Genomic DNA, 22190 nt, shown 5'->3' on the forward strand with positions numbered 1-22190 from the left:
TAAACTGGCTCAGTTGTGTTCCGTTTACCCAAACACAAAGCCTGACACTAGCCATTTTTCTTATTGCCCTCAAACTTGTCTGTAGATGCCTGTCTGCTCAGTCTGGACCCAAACACAGTGCACCCACACCTGTCACGCTCAAAGGGGAACCGAGAGGTGACGCGAAACGTAGAGAACCAGCAGAACCTCTTGATCACCCAGAAATAATTCAGCACTGTCGCCAAGTTCTGGGCAAAGAGTTTCTGACTTCACGCTGTTACTGGGAAATAGAGTGGAGCAGGACGAACGTTGACATCGGAGCCACATGTAAAAAGAATCAACAGGAAAGGCGAGGGCTCGGAAAGCATGATCGGGATGAAAAACAAGTCCTTTAGCTTGGTCTGTCATCGTGAAGGAAATCACTTCTGTCACAATGGGAGGATCATTAAAATAGCCACTCCACTTCCTTCCTCAAAAAGATTTGGGGTGTGTCTGGACTGGCCGGCTGGCACTCTAGCCTTCTACATTGTCGCCAGTGACCCACCTGCATACATTCCACACCACGTTTACAGAGCCCCTCCATCCCGCGTTTGGAGTTTACATGGGCTCCAAGCTGACACTTTGCCAGTTTGACTAGAGAGTCAATCAGCATATATTCAGTGCATACAGAGTAGTATATTACATATGAGAAGTGACAGTAAAATGTGTCTACTGTAGTCCATCTGCTGCATTGCATTGTACCAATTGTGTATATAGTAGTTTAAGTTACTGCTGACCTCACAATCTTTTGGATATTGTTAGGTTCTAATTCTCAGAGTAAACTCAGACACTATGAAAGCTTAAACCAAGTTAATTATTCCCAGAGGGTCAATACAGCTGCATTAGACAACGACATTTCACACAAGCACTGATATTTAACCCTTTCTCATAGGTTGAGTCTCCTCCTACACATCTGAGTAGCCAACGCATCGCTGTTGCTAGACAGAACCTTAGTGAAAACGGTTCTTCTTCACTTCATCTGACCTCTACCCCAAAGTGCTCACTCCCCAATTCAAGGCTCTCATGGTGATTGGTACCAGACTGTGTGTCGCTTCTCCTCTCATTGGATCCCTGATGGCTAACAATAACAGATCCTGACAATATAAACGTTATACATTACCCTCTCTAATAAGTACATTTCATTCTCAGAACCCAACAATACAGATAATAATACTGCATAGTATATGAATGTTATTTTTCAGTCTGTTCTGGAAACTACAACTTTTAATGTATTTTTTAAATAGTCAAAACACTGCTCTTGAACCATTCATAATAAGGCCTACTTAATGGTTGGTGTCATAGTACAGCAATAAAAGATCCCTGAATGCAAACAAAACAGTCTGGTTGTCCATTATGTAAAACAATTATGTCAACTTTATTCAAACAGTCATACTAGCAACCAGCAAAGCATCTAACTCTCCAGTATCAGTCAATCCGTGTCTTAATGAAAACACTACAGTTGGCAATCAATTGTCCATTTTCATCCCTTTTTTACATTTCAGCAGAATTTACTTCAACATGATTGTGCTATAGTCTACACTGATTCTTACTGTGCAATGTGTTTCTCTTAATTGTGATTTGGAAGGCCATCAGGAGCTCTTCCAATATTACTTGTAGCCGGATACAGCTCTAAGACCTCTTGCACATCTTATGCGCTTTTCTCCTTCATACATTCAAGAGGGGTTGGATTTCACATTTTAGCACCTCATAACACTAGGAACCTCATGGCCTGAACATATTAACACATTTGGAACCCTTGTACTTTGTCTATGCATACTAGCACAGAAACGAGTCCTGGCCGTGTCTTAATGGCCCCTGCATCTGCGCCATCAACGGGAGACTTACCCATATTTCTGCACCTTCAGTAGTGTTGAGTCCGAGAGGAAGCACAGTCAAGTGCCAACCAAGTTTTTAGAGATTGGTCAAGCGCTCCTCCTTTTCTGTGGCTTAGACTGCAGTTTGTCAATCCTGCTGACTAAGTGTTATTACGGTACTGTTCCACTGGTGTTGGGTCCTGCTCAGTCCGGGTCTGGCTCTCTGCTGCTGGTTGGCTCTGTGTCACTGACCTCCTCGTCGGAGTACACCCGCTCGGTGGAGGAGCGGAAAAGGCGCATGAGATCCTGGAAACGGGCACAAACCTAGAGGGAACACATTTAGGAGAGTTACGGTAAAGGAATAATAAAATAAAAAATATATTTTTAAGAGTTAGCTCCTCCAACATGACGAGGTAATGTTTCGTAGACAGAGGTGGAGCCATAACTAAGTGGAAAAGGACCCATGACAGATCAGACTATTACTCTGTTGCAGCCGCTCTATAAAAAGACGCTACGCTTCTCTCTCTCACCTCATTGCCTGTCTTGTTGCCAAGTTGGGCGGAGACAGCTTCAAAAGTTATTTTATTTGCTCCCTTCTGCTGACAGGCAGTCAAGATGGCACGGTCCGCCTCCCTGTTACAAACAACGAAAACAAAGCAAGATTGAACACAACAAATTTAAATTGTGAAATATCTATTTGGCAATATACCAGAATGATACAATACACTTTGCATCCCACTCCTTAAAGTGGTAAGCAGAAGTCAAAACAATAACTAAGTGTTTTCCATGCCACTGTTTTGTGAAAAAGCTACAGGATGGACCTGGAGGAATGTAACCACTCAAATTCATTGACAAAGCTATGGATGCAAGAACCAAAAATCAATGAGAACATAGTAGTTGTAATGTTTTGAGGCTATACCGTGTTTGTTTACATTTACTTTGTTTACAAACATTGGCGTAAACAAGTTTCTATTTTGGGTTCTGAGGATGGATGACCGTTGAACTCAGCTCATGTGGCATTTCTAAGTTATAGTCTTCAAGAATCAAATGGGTACATATTCATTTACAAGTCAAAAAAGTTGATGTAGCAACTGCAGATTGCCCCTTTAAATGAGCATACAACAGAAGGACAGTGGCTCTAACCTGGTCCAGAGGATGACTTTCTCTCCACTGGGTGTAAGTGAGATGTTTTTGGCACAGACTGAGGACTCCGGGTGGGTGCAGTGATCCCCCTCTTTCTCCTTCACTTGTGTGGCTTTTGGGGTTTTAGTGCCTTTGCATCTCCTAGGTTTATTTGCTGCTGATGACTTCTGGGAAGTGGAGATTGTGTTGGTCACATCACCACGGCCTCTGTTCTCAGTCTGACACTGCAGCGAGGACCGTAAGTGGAGCTCGTTGAAAAACACCCAGAATTCACCCTGCAGGTGGGTGTGACCTCGGAGAAGGTTGGCTATCTGGGCCTTCACCTGAAAGATAAAGAGAGACATTTAATGTTCTAATCTACCATCTCTCGAATCTGAAAAATAACTACGCTATTTCCCTCCTTTCTGCTTGGCTAGATTTGATAATAATTATGTTATACTGCTGTTTTCCACAACAGTTAGAACAGTCTGCTCATGTGAGTGTGAAATCAATGTAGCACTTCCTAGCACACCTCCTTGATTCCAGCAGGACTGAGAGTAGGGCCTCCTTGAAGGACGCTCACTATCTTGCGGTAGTGGGAGGAGTTTTCCCCAAAGCTCAGCTCCAGTTGTCGCAGGAAGTGCCGGCTACGCTCAAACGCCTGCTGCTCTGACAGCTACCGCAGGGGGAGGAGAAGGAATATTAACACCCTGACCTCTGTCTGTCACACACAAATAAGAGTTAGTTTTGATGTAATCACAGCCAAACACAGGTAATGGACGAGTTTCAAAGTGTATATTTTCAAAGTGTATAGGAGGCCAAGCCAGCACATACCAGTCCACACTCCTGGGCTTGTTCGGGATGGAGGAAGGCAGCAAAGTCTCGGAGAAGCTCCGGCCACTCGTTCAGAACAGGTTTAAGCCTCATGAAGAGTTCCACGGAGGTGTGCCCATCTCTGTCCTGCTCAAACTCATAGAGTACCTCCAGAAACTCCTCCACGCGCCCCGGCACCTCCTGCAGGGCATGGCACACCTGGTCATAGAGCAGGAGAGAGTTATATAGTAGGATATGCAGAGAGTTATATTTGCAGTAGGATTAATTCATCTTAAATCCTCTTAGGTGGTTAAATTCCCTATATAGGGGATGCGGGGCGGTTCTGGACCCGTTCCAACTGACATTTTGGTATACAAAGCACTCTGTGAATGTCGTAGGGTCCCGTTCCTTACAGTGCCAGAACCCCCCCCATCTGTCTGCTCCGTGTTGCCACTCTCTCAGCGGAGCGGACTTGAAGTGTCAGGTTTCAGACCCCACATTTGCATAGGGAGTGACACGTCACATCTTCGGGCCTATCCAGACAAAGAACTGATTTGCTCTTCCTCTAAGTAACTGATATTCTCAGCCGGATTTAGAGCTCGCATACATGTACTAACTCATTTCAGAGAATTGAAACAAGACCGCATTCTCTTGGTCACAGGAGGACGAAATTACTGTTTTAAAGCCGAAGTTGTAATGAATCTGCACACATTTGAACGGCGTCTCTGCGCCACTCAGTGAACGTTTGGGAGAAATGTATCCGTCGTCAGTTATATGAAATTGTGGCAAGATTGTCCTGTCACTAAGTATGGCCATATTTATTTGACTGTTGTAAAAAAAGCAACATCTTATAGCAAGTTGTTTCTAATTTGCTATTATATTTAGAAAGCATGTGAGTCATTTCAAGCCCTATTGCCTCACTTTTGTTGAATAGGGGGGTAAATCTTGATTTCTTTCATAATATTTGAGTATGGGTCCTCAAAGTGACTCCAGCTCAGCAATTTATAAAACAACATGTACCAGAAAGATGTTCCAGACCTTTCTAAAACCACACAACAGTTATTGTTTATGACCAACCCATGAAAATAATGAAGTTTGGGTATGTCTATTTAGGCAGAAATATAAATTATGTTGACGAGAGGGTGGCTATAACTGTGAATAGCGCCACAATGTATTGCATGTTGATGCACTGCATGCAATCGGAAGCTGCCTTATTCCGATGTAGTTTCGCAATGAATGCCACCCAGTACAATTCAACTCATTTTTTGGGCCAACTTCACCCAATTAGAGGGCTGTTCATCAGACAGAAACTTGGGTGCGAGAAATGCGCTTTATAAATAAAATGAATCATCATTATGATTATTTACCCTGTTGAGATAATGCTGAGCGAAGCCTATTTCCTTCTTCTCCCTCAGGGGGTCGCTGTCGAGTAGGTTGTCATGGTCGTAGATGATCGGTGGGCTTTTGGATAACCCCTTGCTGCCGACTACTCCAGTGTGATGCTGCTCGTGCCTCGAGCTAGGAGGGTTGGGGCTACTACTATGGCATTCTGGGAAGTACAAATCAAATCCAGCAGGTGTGGTTAGATGGGAAAAGAGGAGGACTCCCCAATTCCAAATAGACCCCTAGGACTTTGTAGAAATCTGAAAGGATTTAATAGCATTGACATATTTCATGAACCTATGTGCAGGGTTTCCCCCTTATGCATTTAGCAGCGGAGCACCACCGCCAAATCATGGCCGCTGCAAGAAATGTAATAAAGTTTTATTTACAATGTAGATATATAGATGTATGCCCCTGGAAGACCCAAAATCGGCCACCCCGCATAGGAAGACCCCACCCTTCCTAACTCTGCCACTGCTGCTGAAAAAAAAAACAAGGGGGAAAAAAAGAACTGTGTCCATCCATGTTGTGGCGTTTAAAGATTGGTGGGAAGCTAACCTGAGGATGTGCCTGATTGTTCACCCTCTTCCAAGTCCTCTGACCTCCCCCCTGACGCCAGCCATGACAGTTTCTCCATCGTCTCCTACAAGGAAAGATAACACACAAACATGTGACATGTTAACTTGGTAAATAAAATTTATTCATATGTTCATGTAATATCAACGTCTCGCATGACCTCACTCACCTGCAGCTCTGGCACGGACAACGTGGACTCCTCAGAAGCTGGTGACATCACTTCCTCTACCTCCTGATCTCTGTCTCCCCTGCCCTCTTTACCCTCCCACTCTCCGTCCCCCATGTCCGACGGCCCGGGCGATAGGTTCAGCGTTATCGCCTGCCCCTCGGACTCCTCAGCGGGGTCAACGGAGTCAACGCTCCCCAAGGGGCTGGCAGAGGACTCCGACAGGGCCAGGAGGGGCATATCATAATCACCTCCATCCTCATCCCTCTCATCCACATCCCTCTCATCCACCCCCTCTTCCTCCGTTACAACTGTGACGTAGTCGTATGGGGTCAGAGCCTGGTCCAGGGCAGGTGGTTCCGTGGAGGCTGAAGGCTGGGGCTTCCCCTCACTCTTCAGGCTGCTTTTAGGTTTCTTTGTCACCCGCCGCAGGCTCATCCTGGAGGATTTTCTCTTGAATTGTTCGATAGGAGTCGTAGTAGAGACCGAGGTTTGGGTTTCGGTAACAGTGGATGCTGTTCTACTACTCATGTGGGGCAACAAAAGGAGGTTTGCGCCACTGTTGGGGGCCACGGTATTCAGGTTTGTTTGGGGAGGGATCTTGTTGTTGGGTGGAGGGGCTGGCAGCAGCCTGGGCAGCCTGCGGAGGTTGGCGAATGTGCTGAACTTCCGAGCAACTAGGTCTTTGGCCAATGGAGCGAAGTGTGACAACCGGGGGACCAACACCCTGGCGGATGGGGCAGGACAAAGGACAGCTGCGGGCACTGGGGCAGGCAAATTGAGGATGACGTGCAGGGGCTTCTGGGAAGGTTTGGGTTGAGGCTTGAGGGGACGTTTCAGATGAGGCTTGGTGGGATGCTGAAGAGAAGGAGGTTTGGATGTTGCAGGCTGGATGGGCCGCAGTTTGTGGTGGGCCATGCACTGTTGAATCACAGCACCTGTCTGGGAATTATTTTCAGAGCATGTAGTTCCACTTCCCAGACTCTGGGTGGCGTTGTGCGATACAGCCAGGGACAGTGAGAGGTCACAGGGTGGTGGACGGTGCCAGCGCCTGAAGCCGCAGCGCTGGAATGAAAGGCTGTCGGGGAGTTGGGGCGGGTAGCGAGTCCCGGGAGGGAAGCTGTAGTCCAAAGTTCTGGAGGAACTGAAGAGAAGAGTGACGAGTGGGGCTTTCTTTGATTGACAGGCCGACATGGCTTCTGTATCCAGCGAGCTGTTGAGTTCCCTGATTGCCTCGTAGATATAAGGCAAACTTCTCTGTAGGAACAGAACATTTATTTAAATCAATATGAACTATTTAGCTGGTTCCTGAAATGTTATCCTTTATCCAAAATAAATGTACTTTCATCTTCACTGAAATAAAGAAACTTCCAGTCCAAAACAACCTTTATTGTTAGAATATCTGACAATAATAAGCATAGGCAATATGGTGGAATCTCTCCTAGGACAAATGGAAGGCTCGGTGGCCAACAATATACAGTGGCAAGAAAAAGTGAACCCTTTGGAATTACCTGCATTTCTGCATAAATTGGTCATAACATTTGATCTGATCTTCATTTAAGTCACAACAATAGACAGAGTCTGCTTAAGAGGTTAAACTAATAACACACAAATTATTGTATTTTTCTTGCCTATATTGAATACATAATTTAAACATTAAGTGTAGGTCGGGAAAAGTATGTGAAACCCTTGGCTAATTACTTCTTCAAAAGCTAATTGGAGTCGGGAGTCCGCTAACCTGAAGTCCAATCAAAGAGACAAGATTGGAGATGTTGATTAGAACTGCCCTGCCCCATACATTTTTTATTTATTTTTTAAAACACCTCACAAAATTTGAGTTTGCACAAAAAGCATTGCCTGATGTGAACCATGCCTTGAACAAAGGAGATATCAGAAGACCTAAGATTAAGAATTGTTGACTTTGATAAAGCTGGAAAGGGTTACAAAAGTATCTCTAAAAGGCTTGATGTTCATCAGCATCAGCACTGTTGCTACTCTCCCTAGGAGTGGCCGTCCTGCAAAGATGACTGCAAGAGCACAGTGCAGAATGCTCAATGAGGTTAAGAAGAATCCTAGTGTCAGCTAATGACTTACAGAAATCTCTAAAACATGCAAACATCTCTGTTGACGAGTCTACGATACGTAAAACACTGAACAAGAATGGTGTTCATGGGAGGACACCACGGAAGAAGCCACTGCTGTACCAAAAAAAAAACACTGCTGCACGTCTGAAGTTCGCAAAAGGACACCTGAATGTTCCACAGCGCTACTGGCAAAATATTATTTGGACAGATGAAACTACAGTTGAGTTGTTTAGAAGGAACACACAATACTATGTGTGGAGAAAAAAAAAGGCACAGCACACCAACATCAAAACATCATCCCAACTGTAAAGTATGGTGGAGGGAGCATCATGGTTTGGGGCTAATTTGCTGCCTCAGGGCCTGGACAGCTTGGTATCATTGACGGGAAAATTATTTCCCAAGTTTATCAAGACATTTTTCAATGGAATGTTAGGCTGTCTGCGAATTGAAACTCAACAGAAGTTGGGTGATGTAACAGGACAAGGACCCAAAACACAGAAGAAAATCAACAACGGAATGGCTTCAACAGAAGAAAGTACGCCTTCTGGAGTGGCCCAGTCAGAGTCCTGACCTCAACCCGATTGAGATGCTGTGGCATGACCTCAAGAGAGTTCACACCAGACATCCCAAGAATATTGCTGAACTGAAAAAGGTTTGTATAGAGGAATAGTACAAAATTCCTCCTGACCGTTGTGCAGGTCTGATCCGTAACTACAGAAAAGATTTGGTTGAGGTTATTGCTGCCAAAGCAGGGTCAACCAGTTATTAAATCCAAGGGTTCACATACTTTTCCCACCCTGCACTGTGAATGTTTACACGGTGTGTTCAATAAAGACATGAACACGTATAGTTTGTGTGTTATTAGTTTAAGCAGACTGTGTTTGTCTATTGATGTGACTTAGGTGATGAGAACACATTTTATGACCAATTTATGCAGAAATCCAGGTAATTCCAAAGGGTTCACATACTTTTTCTTGCCACTGTACGTACTAACTATCATAGGTGTTGATTTGGGATTGGGATCAGGCAGTAGTATTCTATATGTAGTTGGTACCCTCAGCCATCCGGGCATGGCTCTCTCCTCTCTCTCCACTGAAGGGCGCAGGTCACCCGGCTTCACTCGGTCACAGGCCACCGGCATGGGAAGGACCACTTTCTGGAGCTGGTAGGCCTTTTAGTAAAAAATTATTATAATAATTGTTTAAAAAAGACGTGGGGAGAGGCGCTTTTTGAGGTCCATTCGTTCATATTGTTTATGGTCAACGCTAATGTTAGTTGAGTATTAGTTCATGTTAGTGGATATGTGGATCACTCCCTCTCCTGGATAAAAGAACAGGTCCCAGTTAAGGAAACAACTAACTAGAAACTACTAATTTACAACTAACCCAAACTATAAACAGTCGCCCTAATACATTTACTTTAGTAATAGTGTATATAATTTGTATATCCGGGTCCTACCTTGATGACGTTGTTGGGATGGGTGTGTTTACACTTCTCCATAATGTGGTCACGGAGCTGAGAGACCCTCTTGGCGCGGAGCAGGTAGTGACACAGCAGTTCCTTGGGCTGGAGGGTCTCCCCCAGGTTTCTCAGGCCCAGGACGATCAGGCTGGGAAAACAAGATGGCAGAGAGTAAAGGACTCAGCATACGGACTTAGTTCATTTGTCAGCGAGTTATTAACACATATAAAAAGCATGCAGAAATCAAATTAATTTTAGATTTCAAGTTTACGTACTACGGAAACAAAAAAAGTGTTTAGGACAAGGTGCGCATTTAAAAGAGCATACACAGTACACTGAATAAAAATATAACCGCAACATTTAAGTGTTGGTCCCATGTTTCATGAGCTGAAATAAATTATCCCAGAAAATTCTAATTTCTCAAAAATGGTGTGCACAAATTTGTTTACATCCCCTTTATTGAACATTTCTCCTTTGCCAAGATAATTTATCCAGCTGACAGGTGTGGCATATCAAGAAGCTGATTAAACAGCATGTTCATTACACAGGTGCACCTTGTGCTGGGGACAATAAAAAGGCCACTAAAATGTGCATTTTTGTCACAACACAATGTCAAAGATGTAAGAAGTTGAGGGAGTGTGTAATTGGCTTGCTGACTGCAGAAATGTCTACCAGAGCCGTTGCCAGAGAATGTAATGTTCATTTCTCTACCATATGCTGCCTCCAATGTCATTTTAGAGAATTTGGAAGTATGTTCAAACGGCCTCACAACCGCAGACCACGTGTATGGCGTTGTGTGGGTCAGCGGTTTGCTGATGTTAACCTTATGAACAGAGTGCCCTATGGTGGCGATGGGGTTATGGTTTGGGCAGGCATAAGCTACTAACAAAAACTGCATATTTTTTTATGTAAATTTGAATGCGCATTGTCGTGCCATTCATCCACTGCCATGACCTCATGTTTCAGGATGAAAATGCACAGCCCCATGTCGCAAGGATCTGTAAACTATTCCTGGAAGCTGAAAATGTCCCAGTTCTTCCATGGACTGCATACTCACCAGAAATGTCACACATTGATCATGTTTGTGATGCTCTGGATCGACAACATGTTCCAGTTCCCGACCAATATCCAGCAACTTCGCATAGCCATTGAAGAGGAGTGGTACAACATTCCACAGGCCACAATCAACAACCTGATCAACTTCTATGTGAAAGAGATGTGTGACGCTGCATGAGGCAACACCAGATACTGACTGGTTTTCTGATCCACACCGCTACCTTTTTTTAATGGCATCTTTGACCAACAGATGCATATCTGTATTCCAAGTCATGTGAAATCCATAGATTAGGGCCTAATGCATTTATTTCAATTGACTGATTTACTTACATTAAGTGTAACTCAGTAAATTATTAGAATTTTTTGCATGTTGTGTTCATATTTTTGTCCAGTATAATATGGGTATTCTATGAGGAATCAGATACAATATGGGCATTAAAAGGAGGTTATAACGTTTGGGCATTATATTGGAATTCTAAAAAGGTCCTTCTTACCAGTCCTCTCCTGCAGTGAACATGCTGACTGAGCGGGCGGAGTGCAGGGCTGGGTCCAGGCTGACATGGGGCAGTAGCTCAGGGTACAGGAACACCGGCCGTGTGGCAAACAGCCATGCCAGCTGGGGTGGCATCGACGGGTGCTTCCGGACTGGCAAAGTGGTAACACACAACAAACCAGTTAGAGTGAGAGAGATTAATTAAACATGAATTAGGCCTACATCCTGAATGAGTTCAAACATTTTCAACTGAAAAGGGTACATTGTAATTCAATTTAGTAAATTAGAAATCATCTTTACCTCATCGATTTGACTATCATCATGGCTCTCATGCTTACCTCTCCTGCATGTTCGTGGCTCGTTAGGGGCTTCCTGGTAAGGGATTGGGGACAGTCTGAGCTCCTCCAGTAGTGACAGTGCCCCCTGTAGGTTACAGGCTCTGAACACACTGGTAAAGCATGTCTCCACTGGGCCCTGGGTCAACTCCCCACGCTGGGTCAACTCCCCACGCTGGGTCAACTCCCCACGCTGGGTCAACTCCCCACGCTGGGTCAACTCCCCACGCTGGGTCAACTCCCCACGCTGGGTCAACTCCCCACGCTGGGTCAACTCCCCACGCTGGGTCAACTCCCCACGCTGGGTCAACTCCCCACGCTGGGTCAACTCCCCACGCTGGGTCAACTCCCCACGCTGGGCAAACATCTGTAACTCCATCTGTGAGTGATGAGAGTTTGATGTAGAGAGTGATGGAGAGTTAGCGAGAGAGACAGAGATATGGTGGGAGTATCAGAGAGAGAGAGAACGAAAGTATATTTAGAAGTTGGTGCAGCTAAAGGCACTAGTGAAAGTGTCAGTATGTTTCTCTCTCACCAGGAACTGCTTGGTGGTGGCTGCTTCACTCTGCAGTGCAGCCACCGGGCTGGTTAACATATGGACCTGGGTCAGGAGCTGGACGTGCTGCAGACGGAGAAAAATACAGTAACTACCGACCGAAAGACAAACAAAGGTTGTCTTCATTGTGGATCCTTGACCAGGATCTCACTACCTAGGTTTTGATTTAGATGTTTGTTTTGACCAGGTTTGGCTCAGCAAGATAAAAGCTCAATTACAAAATATTGAGCATAAAGCAGGGTCCGGATTAATTCCAATTTCATTTGAAATTCCAATTTAATTCTTGAATTCACTCATGGAGTGGAGAATTTGCATTGAATTCAATTTTGGGTTAGAATTTAATTTGTAAAATAGTTTAACCTTTGGAATTGAATAATTGTACATTTCCCAGATAATGGAATTAATGCACTTAGTATATGAAATGTACTGCAGTATTTGTTTTTAATTAGTTAAACGTGCATTCCTATATTTCCAGCTAGGCTGTCTGAACAGTCACATGATCAGCCTGAAAGCCTGAGGGAATTTAATTTGAATTTGTGGAATTGTTGGGGATAATATTGAATTGGGAATAGAATTCTTAGAATTTACCCAGCATTGGAATTGAATTCTCTGAATTCAAAGACTGATCTGGAATTTGAATTGAATGAATTTACAGGGAGAGGGAATTTAATTTGTGGAATTAACCCTAACACAAAGCCAAGGACCCCAGACCTGCTGGACTTGCTGCTGCAGCTGGAGTCTCTGGTGGTGGGAGAGGGTGGGGGTGAATGGAGGCGGGGACTCCCGGGGCTTGGTGATGAGGGCCCTGGGGACCAACAGGCCCTGGCTCTCCAGCAGGGCCCGGCGACGCCGGATGGCGTCCAGCTGCTCCTTCACCGTACGGTAGCGCCCTGCCGTCACCTCCGCCATGGGGTCCTCCAACCTAGGGATCAAAGGTCAAACTGGGTCAGCTATACATAGGTCAAATCAGAAGAGGTTGAAAGTTGTCACTGTGTGGGTGAGTAGACGGTATAAAGGTTGTGATTAGAGGTTGAAATCAATATACAGAATTCAGTTTCGCAACTGTACTGATAGAATGTTATTCACTATGTATTCCTCGTGTCACCATTTCTATTTTTGTACCTTTATCTCTGCATTGTTGAAAAAGGACCCGTAAGTAAGCATTTCACTGTTAGTCTACACACCTGTCGTTTACAAAGCATGTTACAATTAAAACAGTATTTGATAAATGGAATTATTTACTTGGGAAGATGCCAGTGTAACAAACAACATCCGAACAGTGTGTATAGGAAGTGGATACACCTACGGGATATCTGGCGGGGTGTTGAATGTGGGTGTCCCCAGGACAGGTGCCTCTTCCTCCCTCTCCTCCTCTTCCTCGTGTCCCTCCCCATCTTGCTCCTGAGCAGTCAGCTCATCCTGGAACTGGAGCACACACACACAGAGATAAACGATACATAGACAACCACACAACATACCAAACACAGAGGGGTAAAGAAAGGACACATAGAAGGGGTGTTTGGAGGGAAAGAGAGAGGGGAGACAAAAGAAACAGACAAACACAGATCCTCTCTTACGGTCTCAAACAACTCCTCCATCAACTGGTTCACTTCCTTTTCTGTGGGAAAAAAAAAGGGAGATGAGGGTCAATACCTGACAGTCACAGCCTAGATAAATTGACTCCATCTCATCACCATGGTAACTCACTGGTGATGCGGACGGCTCGGTCATTACGGTAATCCTCCACGTCGGGTTCGTCGATCTCCGCCAGGAAGTTATACTCAGGATCGTCATCATCATCATCGCCTTCCTCTAAAAAAAACAAGTAAAAAAGAAGGAGAGAACATCGAGAAAGAAGATCAGAGTGCAAGAGTGAGAGTAAGTGAGAAGAAGCAACTCAATATTAGGAAGGTGCCCTTAACGTTTTGTACACTCAGTCTAGATCAGGGATGGACAACTCCAGCCCTCAGGGGTCTGGTTGGCATCACTTTTCCCTCAGCCCTACAGTGGGGCAAAAAAAGTATTTAGTCAGCCACCAATTGTGCAAGTTCTCCCACTTAAAAATATGAGAGAGGCCTGTAATTTTCATCATAGGTACACTTCAACTATGACAGACAAAATGAGAAAAACATTTTCCAGAAAATCACATTGTAGGATTTTTTTATGAATTTATTTGCAAATGATGGTGGAAAATAAGTATTTGGTCACCTACAAACAAGCAAGATTTCTGGCTCTCACAGACCTGTAACTTCTTCTTTAAGAGGCCCCTCTGTCCACTCGTTACCTGTATTAATGGCACCTGTTTGAACTTGTTATCAGTATAAAAGACACCTGTCCACAACCTCAAACAGTCACACTCCAGACTCCACTATGGCCAAGACCAAAGATCTGTCAAAGGACACCAGAAACAAAAAATTGTAGACCTGCACCAGGCTGGGAAGACTGAATCTGCAATAGGTAAGCAGCTTGGTTTGAAGAAATCAACTGTGGGAGCAATTATTAGGAAATGGAAGACATACAAGACCACTGATAATCTCCCTCGATCTGGGGCTCCACGCAAGATCTCATCCCGTGGGATCAAAATGATCACAAGAACGGTGAGCAAAAATCCGAGAACCACACGGGGGGACCTAGTGAATGTCCTGCAGAGAGCTGGGACCAAAGTAACAAAGCCTACCATTGGTAACACACTACGCCGCCAGGGACTCAAATCCTGCAGTGCCAGATGTGTCCCCCTGCTTAAGCCAGTACATGTCCAGGCCCGTCTGAAGTTTTCTAGAGAGCATTTGGATGATCCAGAAGAAGATGAGGGAGAATGTCATATGGTCAGATGAAACCAAAATATAACTTTTTGGTAAAAACTCAACTCGTCGTGTTTGGAGGACAAAGAATGCTGAGTTGCATCCAAGAACACCATACCTACTGTGAAGCATGGGGGTGGAAACATCATGCTTTGGGGCTGTTTTTCTGCAAAGGGACCAGGACGACTGATCCGTGTAAAGGAAAGAATGAATGGGGCCATGTATCGTGAGATTGAGTGAAAACCTCCTTCCATCAATCAGCAAGGGCATTGAAGATGAAACGTGGCTGGGTCTTTCAGCATGACAATGATCCCAAACACATCGCCTGGGCAACGAAGGAGTGGCTTCGTAAGAAGCATTTCAAGGTCCTGGAGTGGCCTAGCCAGTCTCCAGATCTCAACCCCATAGAAAATCTTTGGAGGGAGTTGAAAGTCCGTGTTGCCCAGCAACAGCCCCAAAACATCACTGCTCTATAGGAGATCTGCATGGAGGAATGGGCCAAAACACCAGCAACAGTGTGTGAAAACCTTGTGAAGACTTACAGAAAACGTTTGACCTCTGTCATTGCCAACAAAGGGTATATAAAAAAGTATTGAGATAAACTTTTGTTTTTGACCAAATACTTAATTTTCCACCATAATTTGCAAATCAATTCATAAAAAATCCTACAATGTGATTTTCTGGATTTTTTTTCTCTCATTTGTCTTTCATAGTTGAAGTGTACCTATGATGAAAATGACAGGCCTCATCTTTTTAAGTGGGAGAACTTGCACAATTGGTGTCTGACTAAATCGTTTTTTGGCCCACTGTATATCTAACACAAACTAAAGACCAGGGATAGGTGATTATTACTCTAACGGCCGAGGGTAGTTGCTAGGCGTGGATTTGAGCCGCGCACACACACACGCACCACCCCCTCACCATCGTTGTACATGTCAGAGGTCATGATGCCCTGCAGCCAGTGGGTCCACTCGGGGTCCTCGGGGGCGGAGTCACACCCGTACATGTCGGGCGTGATGTCAGGGGCACAGAGCTCTGCCTCCAGCTGGCCCATGGGGACGTCCCGGAGGGGCCTCTTGGAGCGTGTACGACACGCCATCAGACCGTCCGCCAGGGGTGGCTGTGAGAGTGGTAGGGAGACAACGGGGATGAAGGAAGAGGGGGAACAGAGAGCGAAAGCTTGAGGTTAGCAGTGCAAAGTCAGGTAAATCTCCAAGCATGTCTTTGGACAGGTAGTTCAGGTAGCACCTCCGGTTTCACGTTTCAAAATGTTTTCCCTGTTTCAAGCCTACTGAACAGGACCCGGAAAGCAGAAATCTCTATCGCATTCCATTCTAAATCTATGAGCACTGCATTGATGGGTTGCATCTAGCAGGAGCCATTATCTGGAATGGGTGGTGGGCGATTCCACGCCAGGATAGGCCGAAAATATTTCAGATTGTTCTGGCAATTCTCAAATAGAAACGTCATTGGGAGGAAAGATGTTAGATGTTCATCCCCCTTGGGTTGTGCCGTGGCGGAGATCTTTGTGGGCTATACTCGGCCCTGTCTCAGGATGGTAAGTTGGTGGTTGAAGATATCCCTCTAGTGGTGTGGGGGCTGTGCTTTGGCAAAGTGGGTGGGGTTATATCCTTCCTGTTTGGCCCTGTCCGGGGGTGTCCTCGGATGGGGCCATAGTGTCTCCTGACCCCTCCTGTCTCAGCCTCCAGTATTTATGCTGCAGTAGTTTATGTGTCGGGGGGGCTAGGGTCAGTTTGTTATATCTGGAGTACTTCTCTTGTCCTATCCGGTGTCCTGTGTGAATTTAAGTATGCTCTCTCTAATTCTCTCTTTCGGAGGACCTGAGCCCTAGGACCATGCCTCAAGACTACCTGACATGATGACTCCTTGCTGTCCCCAGTCCACCTGGCCGTGCTGCTGCTCCAGTTTCAACTGTTCTGCCTGTGATTATTATTATTTGACCATGCTGGTCATTTATGAACATTTGAACATCTTGGCCATGTTCCGTTATAATCTCCACAGCCAGAAGAGGACTGGCCACCCCACATAGCCTAGTTCCTCTCTAGGTTTCTTCCTAGGTTTTGGCCTTTCTAGGGAGTTTTTCCTAGACACCGTGCTTCTACACCTGCATTGCTTGCTGTTTGGGGTTTTAGGCTGGGTTTCTGTACAGCACTTTGAGATATCAGCTGATGTACGAAGGGCTATATAAATACATTTGATTTAGACATTATTTTTTACCTTGGTATCAATGCACTTTTTAGATCTATGCATGGACCCTATGATGCGTGAACCATACATGACACAGACATCTTGGTGTCATTATACTCCTTATAGTGTGCTCTAAAATATGGATTATGTCTATATTCTGAAAAATATTTATGTTCAAAATAGTTTGTGTTGAATTAATGTTCAAAAGTACCTTTTTGATTTTGCTTATTTTTAGACATACTGTTTGTAACAATATACTCCTCTAACATGTCATATTTCCAGAGTGGGCTCTCCGGTACTTTCGAAGGGCTGAAACATTTCATACATAGAAATTGACAGGTCATTAACCAATTACAGCCCACTGCACATTCAGCAAATCACCAGTAGAGGGAGTTCCCTTTGAATCGATTTTCCCATTCACTGTTGGGGGTGCTCATAAAATTAAATCATAACTTCAAAATTATGCTAGCACAAGCCCACTCTGGAAATGTGATGTACTTGTACAGTATATTGTTCCAATGAATATGTTTTAAAATTACAGAATCAAAATGGGTACTTTAGAGCTTAATATTCAAATGTTTAATGTATGTGAAAATGTTTATTTCAGAATCTAGACACTTCATATTGTAGAGCACACAATGAGTTTAATGATACCGATGTTGTCTGTATCATGTACGGTTCACGGATTATAAGGTCTTACAGAAAGTATGTACAGTATAGGCCTAAAAATAGCCTAAAAATAGCCACTTTAATCATGATTTTCAACAACAAAAAAGTTTGTGATACAAATGTTTTAAAAAAAATAAAAAAAACATGTCAAACATCATTCCTCCCAATTAAGTTTCTATGTGAGAATTGCCAGAACAATCTGAGATATGGCCCTGGTACCTGGTAGGGCTCCAGGCAGACTGTGCCGATGGCCAGCTCCTCCTCCACAGCATGAAGCTTCTCCAGGAAGCTGAATTCTGGAGGGGCCCTGGTGGTACAGAATCCCTGTGGGCCAGAGGAGGAGGAGGGCTGGGGGGGAGGGGGAGGGCCCATGGGGACAACCTCCACCTTTAGGTGTCTGGACCTGCTATGATTGACCTGGGAGGAAATGAGTTTCATGAGATAAACATTGAAATGTATCTCACAAGAATATAACAATAACAAGAGCATATTATGCTACTTACAAAAGGCAATATTCTGTATATTATTCATTTTTACATGAAAAACAAAATGCTTATACATATGTTATTGCTTGAGGCAAAAATACAAATATTTAAAATTGTATTGAAGTGTGTCACCTGCATGGGGCTGCAGCTCCTGTCGTCGTCCCACTCTGTGTGTATTTTCCTGTTGAAGCCTCCTCTGATTCCCCTTGGAGACGAGGCCGTGCTCTCCATGTCACTTTCCTGAAATGTCTACACATACAAAGTCCAATACAGTCATTTCAATATATAGAGATACAGAGAAACACGAATGATTTTGTATTTATTTAAAGTATTGGCACATCCAATCATAATGTATGTATGACCACTTACAATCATTTACTGTTGCCATTCTAAAGTTGATAAAGCTGATCTACTTTGCTTTGCTTTTTTAACCACACAATTCTGTCCGCATGATGAACGCCTCCCAATGTATGCAACAATAAAATAAAACATGTTCAGTCCACAAGCTAACACAGAGCCCAATCCTATGAATCTCTTACATCTTCCGCTGTCTCATCCTCCTCCTCTTCATCGGGGCAGTACTCTTCATCAGAGGAGTCTTCCTCCGCTAATTGAATGTCCACAAACTGTGGTGCCTGAAAACGGAGAAAAAAAAAGAAACAGACAAGCACTTCAGCCCTTTCTAGTTGGGAGCCACACTTTTCAGTCAGGTAATGAGTGTTTAATACTACTTTCATAGCAGTACGATGGTGGTACCTTCTCTTTATTGACCTTTTTGATGGGGGACATGTTCCAAGTGGGAATGACCTGAAATAACAAAGACTGAATTACAAGAGACTCAATAGCAAAACATAAATCTAAATGTAGGTTAAAAAACACACACACTAAAATGCAGTGAACTCACCACTCCTTTTTCTACCACCTCCTTGAATTTGGAACGTGTCATCTTGGGCTCCTAAGAGGTAGATGAGAAAGATGTTGAATGAAAGTGCACACAGAGACTTGAACGTGTCAATTCTCAACTGGAAAAGTCTTCATTAGGACATGGATATGCAATGGTTGACACTCACAAAGACAGGCACAGCCTCCGTCTCATTGATGGCAGCTTTCATCATGGCCACCACATGCTCATTGGTGATCACTTCCTGTGGTTCAAAAGGTAAAAAAGGTTTCAAACCAGGCATACAATCAGCCTGTCTGTATGTTTCTGTCAGTCTATGTGCACTACATGCGAGGTTGTAGGCAAATTGCTATTGTAGGAAATTGACGCGTCCACAGTCCACACTAACTGTGTAAGAAACATTGGCTAGGTTGCAGCTATTGGCTCCCCTCTGCACTCACGTGAATGATGTTGCGGACATTGGCGGTGGTCAGGTTATGTTGTCTGGACTTGTTCTCCAGCTCACGGTCCAGCTCTCTGTCAATCTCCACCTCGGGATCGGCCACTTCTTGCAGTCTTTCTCCCACCTCTCTGTCCGCAGCTCTCTTCTTCCGCTTAACCGCTCCCTTCTTCCTGCTGCCCTTGTGTCCCCCGCCATGCCTTTCATCTGACAGAAAGAGAGAGTCAATCAGTCTTGAACTCCAACAGTATGCTTTACTCACGCCCCCTACCTGGGGCGGCAGGCAGCCTAGTGGTTAGAGCATTGGGCCAGTAACCGAAAGGTTGGTGGATCGAATCCCCGAGCTGCCGTTCTGCCCCTGAACAAGGCAGTTAACCCACTGTTCCTAGGCTGTCATTGTAAATAAGAATTTGTTCTTTACTGACTTGCCTAGTTAAATAAAGGTTTTTTAAAAATCCAAGGAAAATAGTTAGCTGAGGGGTAATTTTGTACACTGTTCCTAACCTTGTTCATGTTGTATACAAGATGTGAGTACCGTTTCAGGATCAGTTGCTAAGGGTGGCCAGTTAATAGATATAGGTTTTCCTCACCCATAGTGATGACCAGGTTAGTGTCTGTATCCTCTTCTGTCTGAGGGATGCACTGTGCAGGGCTGCACTGGACAGCCTCCTCTTCATTCGCTACCTGACCTGGAGATCCTGCAAAGACAAGAGACTCCCTAATTTACCTATATATCAATTGCTTAGGTAGGACACACAAAACATATCATGAAAGCTAAGTGTGATGCGAGATCTACTCTCCTTTGCCCCCTACTTACCCTCAGGAACAAGAAGGTCCACGCTGGGAACCTGGCCAAGCAGGCTTTGACTCTTGAACCTGGGAGACCGTCTCCATGGCGACGATGTCCCATGGACCTCCAGGCCTCTCTCCTCCTTGGAAGTGGTAACAATGCCACTGGCCTCTGTTGTGAGTGGTGATGATGACGCATTGTGGGATGCTGGTGGTCTTATAGACTGTGGTTTCTCTGTCCTAATAGATTTGTCAGGGCCACCTTTGAGAGAGCTGGAGTTACGTTTGCGGACCAGATTCATCATGTAGTACCACCTGTGAGATTAATTGAGAACAAGCATGATAAGGGTTTATGGTTGGGCATGTATTACTAGTCTAAAGTGTCTTCCTATCCTTGTGTCATATGGACCCTTTGATTGGCACTGGTCTGACAATTAGTGGGGGAAGCCATACGGCAAAATAGAATATCCTTGCTAGTCAGTATAAGATTATTAGATTTTACCTGTTCAGTTGTCAGCTCAGATTGGACGAGGGAGAGGAATGAGATGCACACTGTTTTCATACACATATGGACACTACTCCTACTAATATTAGCTAACACTCAAAGCTAACATGTCAATACTTATCTGCTCAGCTCCTTTTGTGAAGCACTTACGTTAACTATCAGACCTCGCTATGAAACATAGCTAGTTAGAGGTAGTATGTATGAAGACGTTTGCATACCGTTAGCTTTAGTTGAAAGATGTTAGCTGTTACTGAGTGAGTGGTGTTGGCCATGGCACTGTCAGTGGCATCAATCATCATCACGCTTGTTGTTGTGGTGTGAAGGCAAGCAAGCTAAGCTAGCTAGCTAAGTAGCTAACAAACTACCCTCGCTAATAGCCTGGCAATTATTCTCAACAGGACAACACGTCAACAAACTCATTTTACACATAGCGAATACTATGTTGAAATTAATTGGTGGATATGAATTTACAAAACATTATCTTACCCGCCACAACACTGCTAGCTCCATCAGCGGTAAACGATGAAACCTGCAACAAACGTCCTGTTTCCTTCCTTCTTCTTCTTCTTCTTCTTCTTCTTCGTCATCGATAAGGTTTAACTGTGGTTGGCGTCCCAAAAATATTGCATTACCGCCACCTACTAGACTGCCCTTATATTTTGCTTGAAAAATAAATAATTAACCAAATACCCTACCATTTAACACTACACTCATAAAAATAACTTTAATTAATAAAAACACTTTTAATCTATTTAGTCCTATCTCAGATCAACAACCTGTAACTCTTCTGATGTCAAGTCTCGCACACTCAAATACCTCTCTGCAGCTGCCACCACAATCTCAATTTTCTGCGACTTACGTTCCATCCCTGCAGTACAGTTGATAACCATTGCTATGAATGCTAAAAATCCAATCTTACATATATCACTTGTTGGCCTATCTCTCTGTACTGGTAGAGATCTACTATTCACACCACTCCTCACAGGATCCCTCCCCTTGACCCAACTCAACCTGCCTCTCTCACACAGGACATTTCTGATTCTCAGGCCAATGGGCATCCTTACAATTAACACATACCACTACTTTCCCCAATGCCACACATTCCTTTGTCTCATGCCCTTCTGCGCACAACATTATGTTTCCAGGTGTAACACAATCATTTTCTTCTTCTTCTTCTTCTTCTTCTTCTTCTATGATATCATCGTGTAAGTACATGCTGCCACCTACTGTGCTGGAATGTACGATCAATCATGACCTGTCCAATTCTGTACTTCCATGAAAATAAAATACAAATAAATCCCTACTAACTTCTTCCCCTCACCAACATTTATCTATATCATACTGAAACATTCCACCCATAGGATTGTTCAGCATGTCAACAACCATTTCAACAGTAACATTGTTACCCCCAATATCTCTTTTGCTGTTTCCACAATAACCTTCAAACTGGCATTTCTGCTTTCCACAACCCGAGTCGTATTGATAACCTTACCAATAAAAGCTATGAAGTCAACTT

The 22190-nt window shown here is 44.2% G+C and overlaps 1 protein-coding gene across 2 annotated transcripts; it reads right to left on the bottom strand.

The window, feature by feature from the left end:
• Positions 1–1367: 1367 nt before the first annotated feature.
• On the bottom strand, positions 1368–21779 carry LOC109875807 (GON-4-like protein). Of its 2 annotated transcripts, none has more exons than XM_031788641.1 (28): positions 21161–21779; positions 20198–20484; positions 19971–20078; positions 19382–19587; positions 19111–19185; positions 18945–18995; positions 18812–18847; positions 18580–18675; positions 18173–18289; positions 17775–17972; positions 15600–15798; positions 13585–13689; positions 13455–13495; positions 13184–13302; positions 12589–12799; positions 11857–11943; positions 11325–11700; positions 10988–11138; positions 9435–9585; positions 9031–9147; positions 5896–7149; positions 5709–5793; positions 5135–5316; positions 3789–3986; positions 3487–3630; positions 2976–3298; positions 2363–2465; positions 1368–2156 (listed from the first exon to the last, which is right to left on the bottom strand). In XM_031788641.1, exons 2-28 carry the CDS (start codon positions 20472–20474, stop codon positions 2037–2039), a joined length of 5130 nt encoding a protein of 1709 aa, XP_031644501.1. In that variant the 5' UTR covers positions 20475–20484; positions 21161–21779; the 3' UTR covers positions 1368–2036. The 2 variants fall into 2 exon arrangements, with proteins under 2 accessions (XP_031644501.1, XP_031644500.1); XM_031788640.1 differs by having other exon boundaries at positions 18797–18847.
• Between the last annotated feature and the right edge of the window lie 411 nt (positions 21780–22190).

This window comes from Oncorhynchus kisutch, linkage group LG14 (assembly GCF_002021735.2).
Source record: "Oncorhynchus kisutch isolate 150728-3 linkage group LG14, Okis_V2, whole genome shotgun sequence".
In the NCBI taxonomy this organism is placed as follows: domain Eukaryota; kingdom Metazoa; phylum Chordata; class Actinopteri; order Salmoniformes; family Salmonidae; genus Oncorhynchus; species Oncorhynchus kisutch.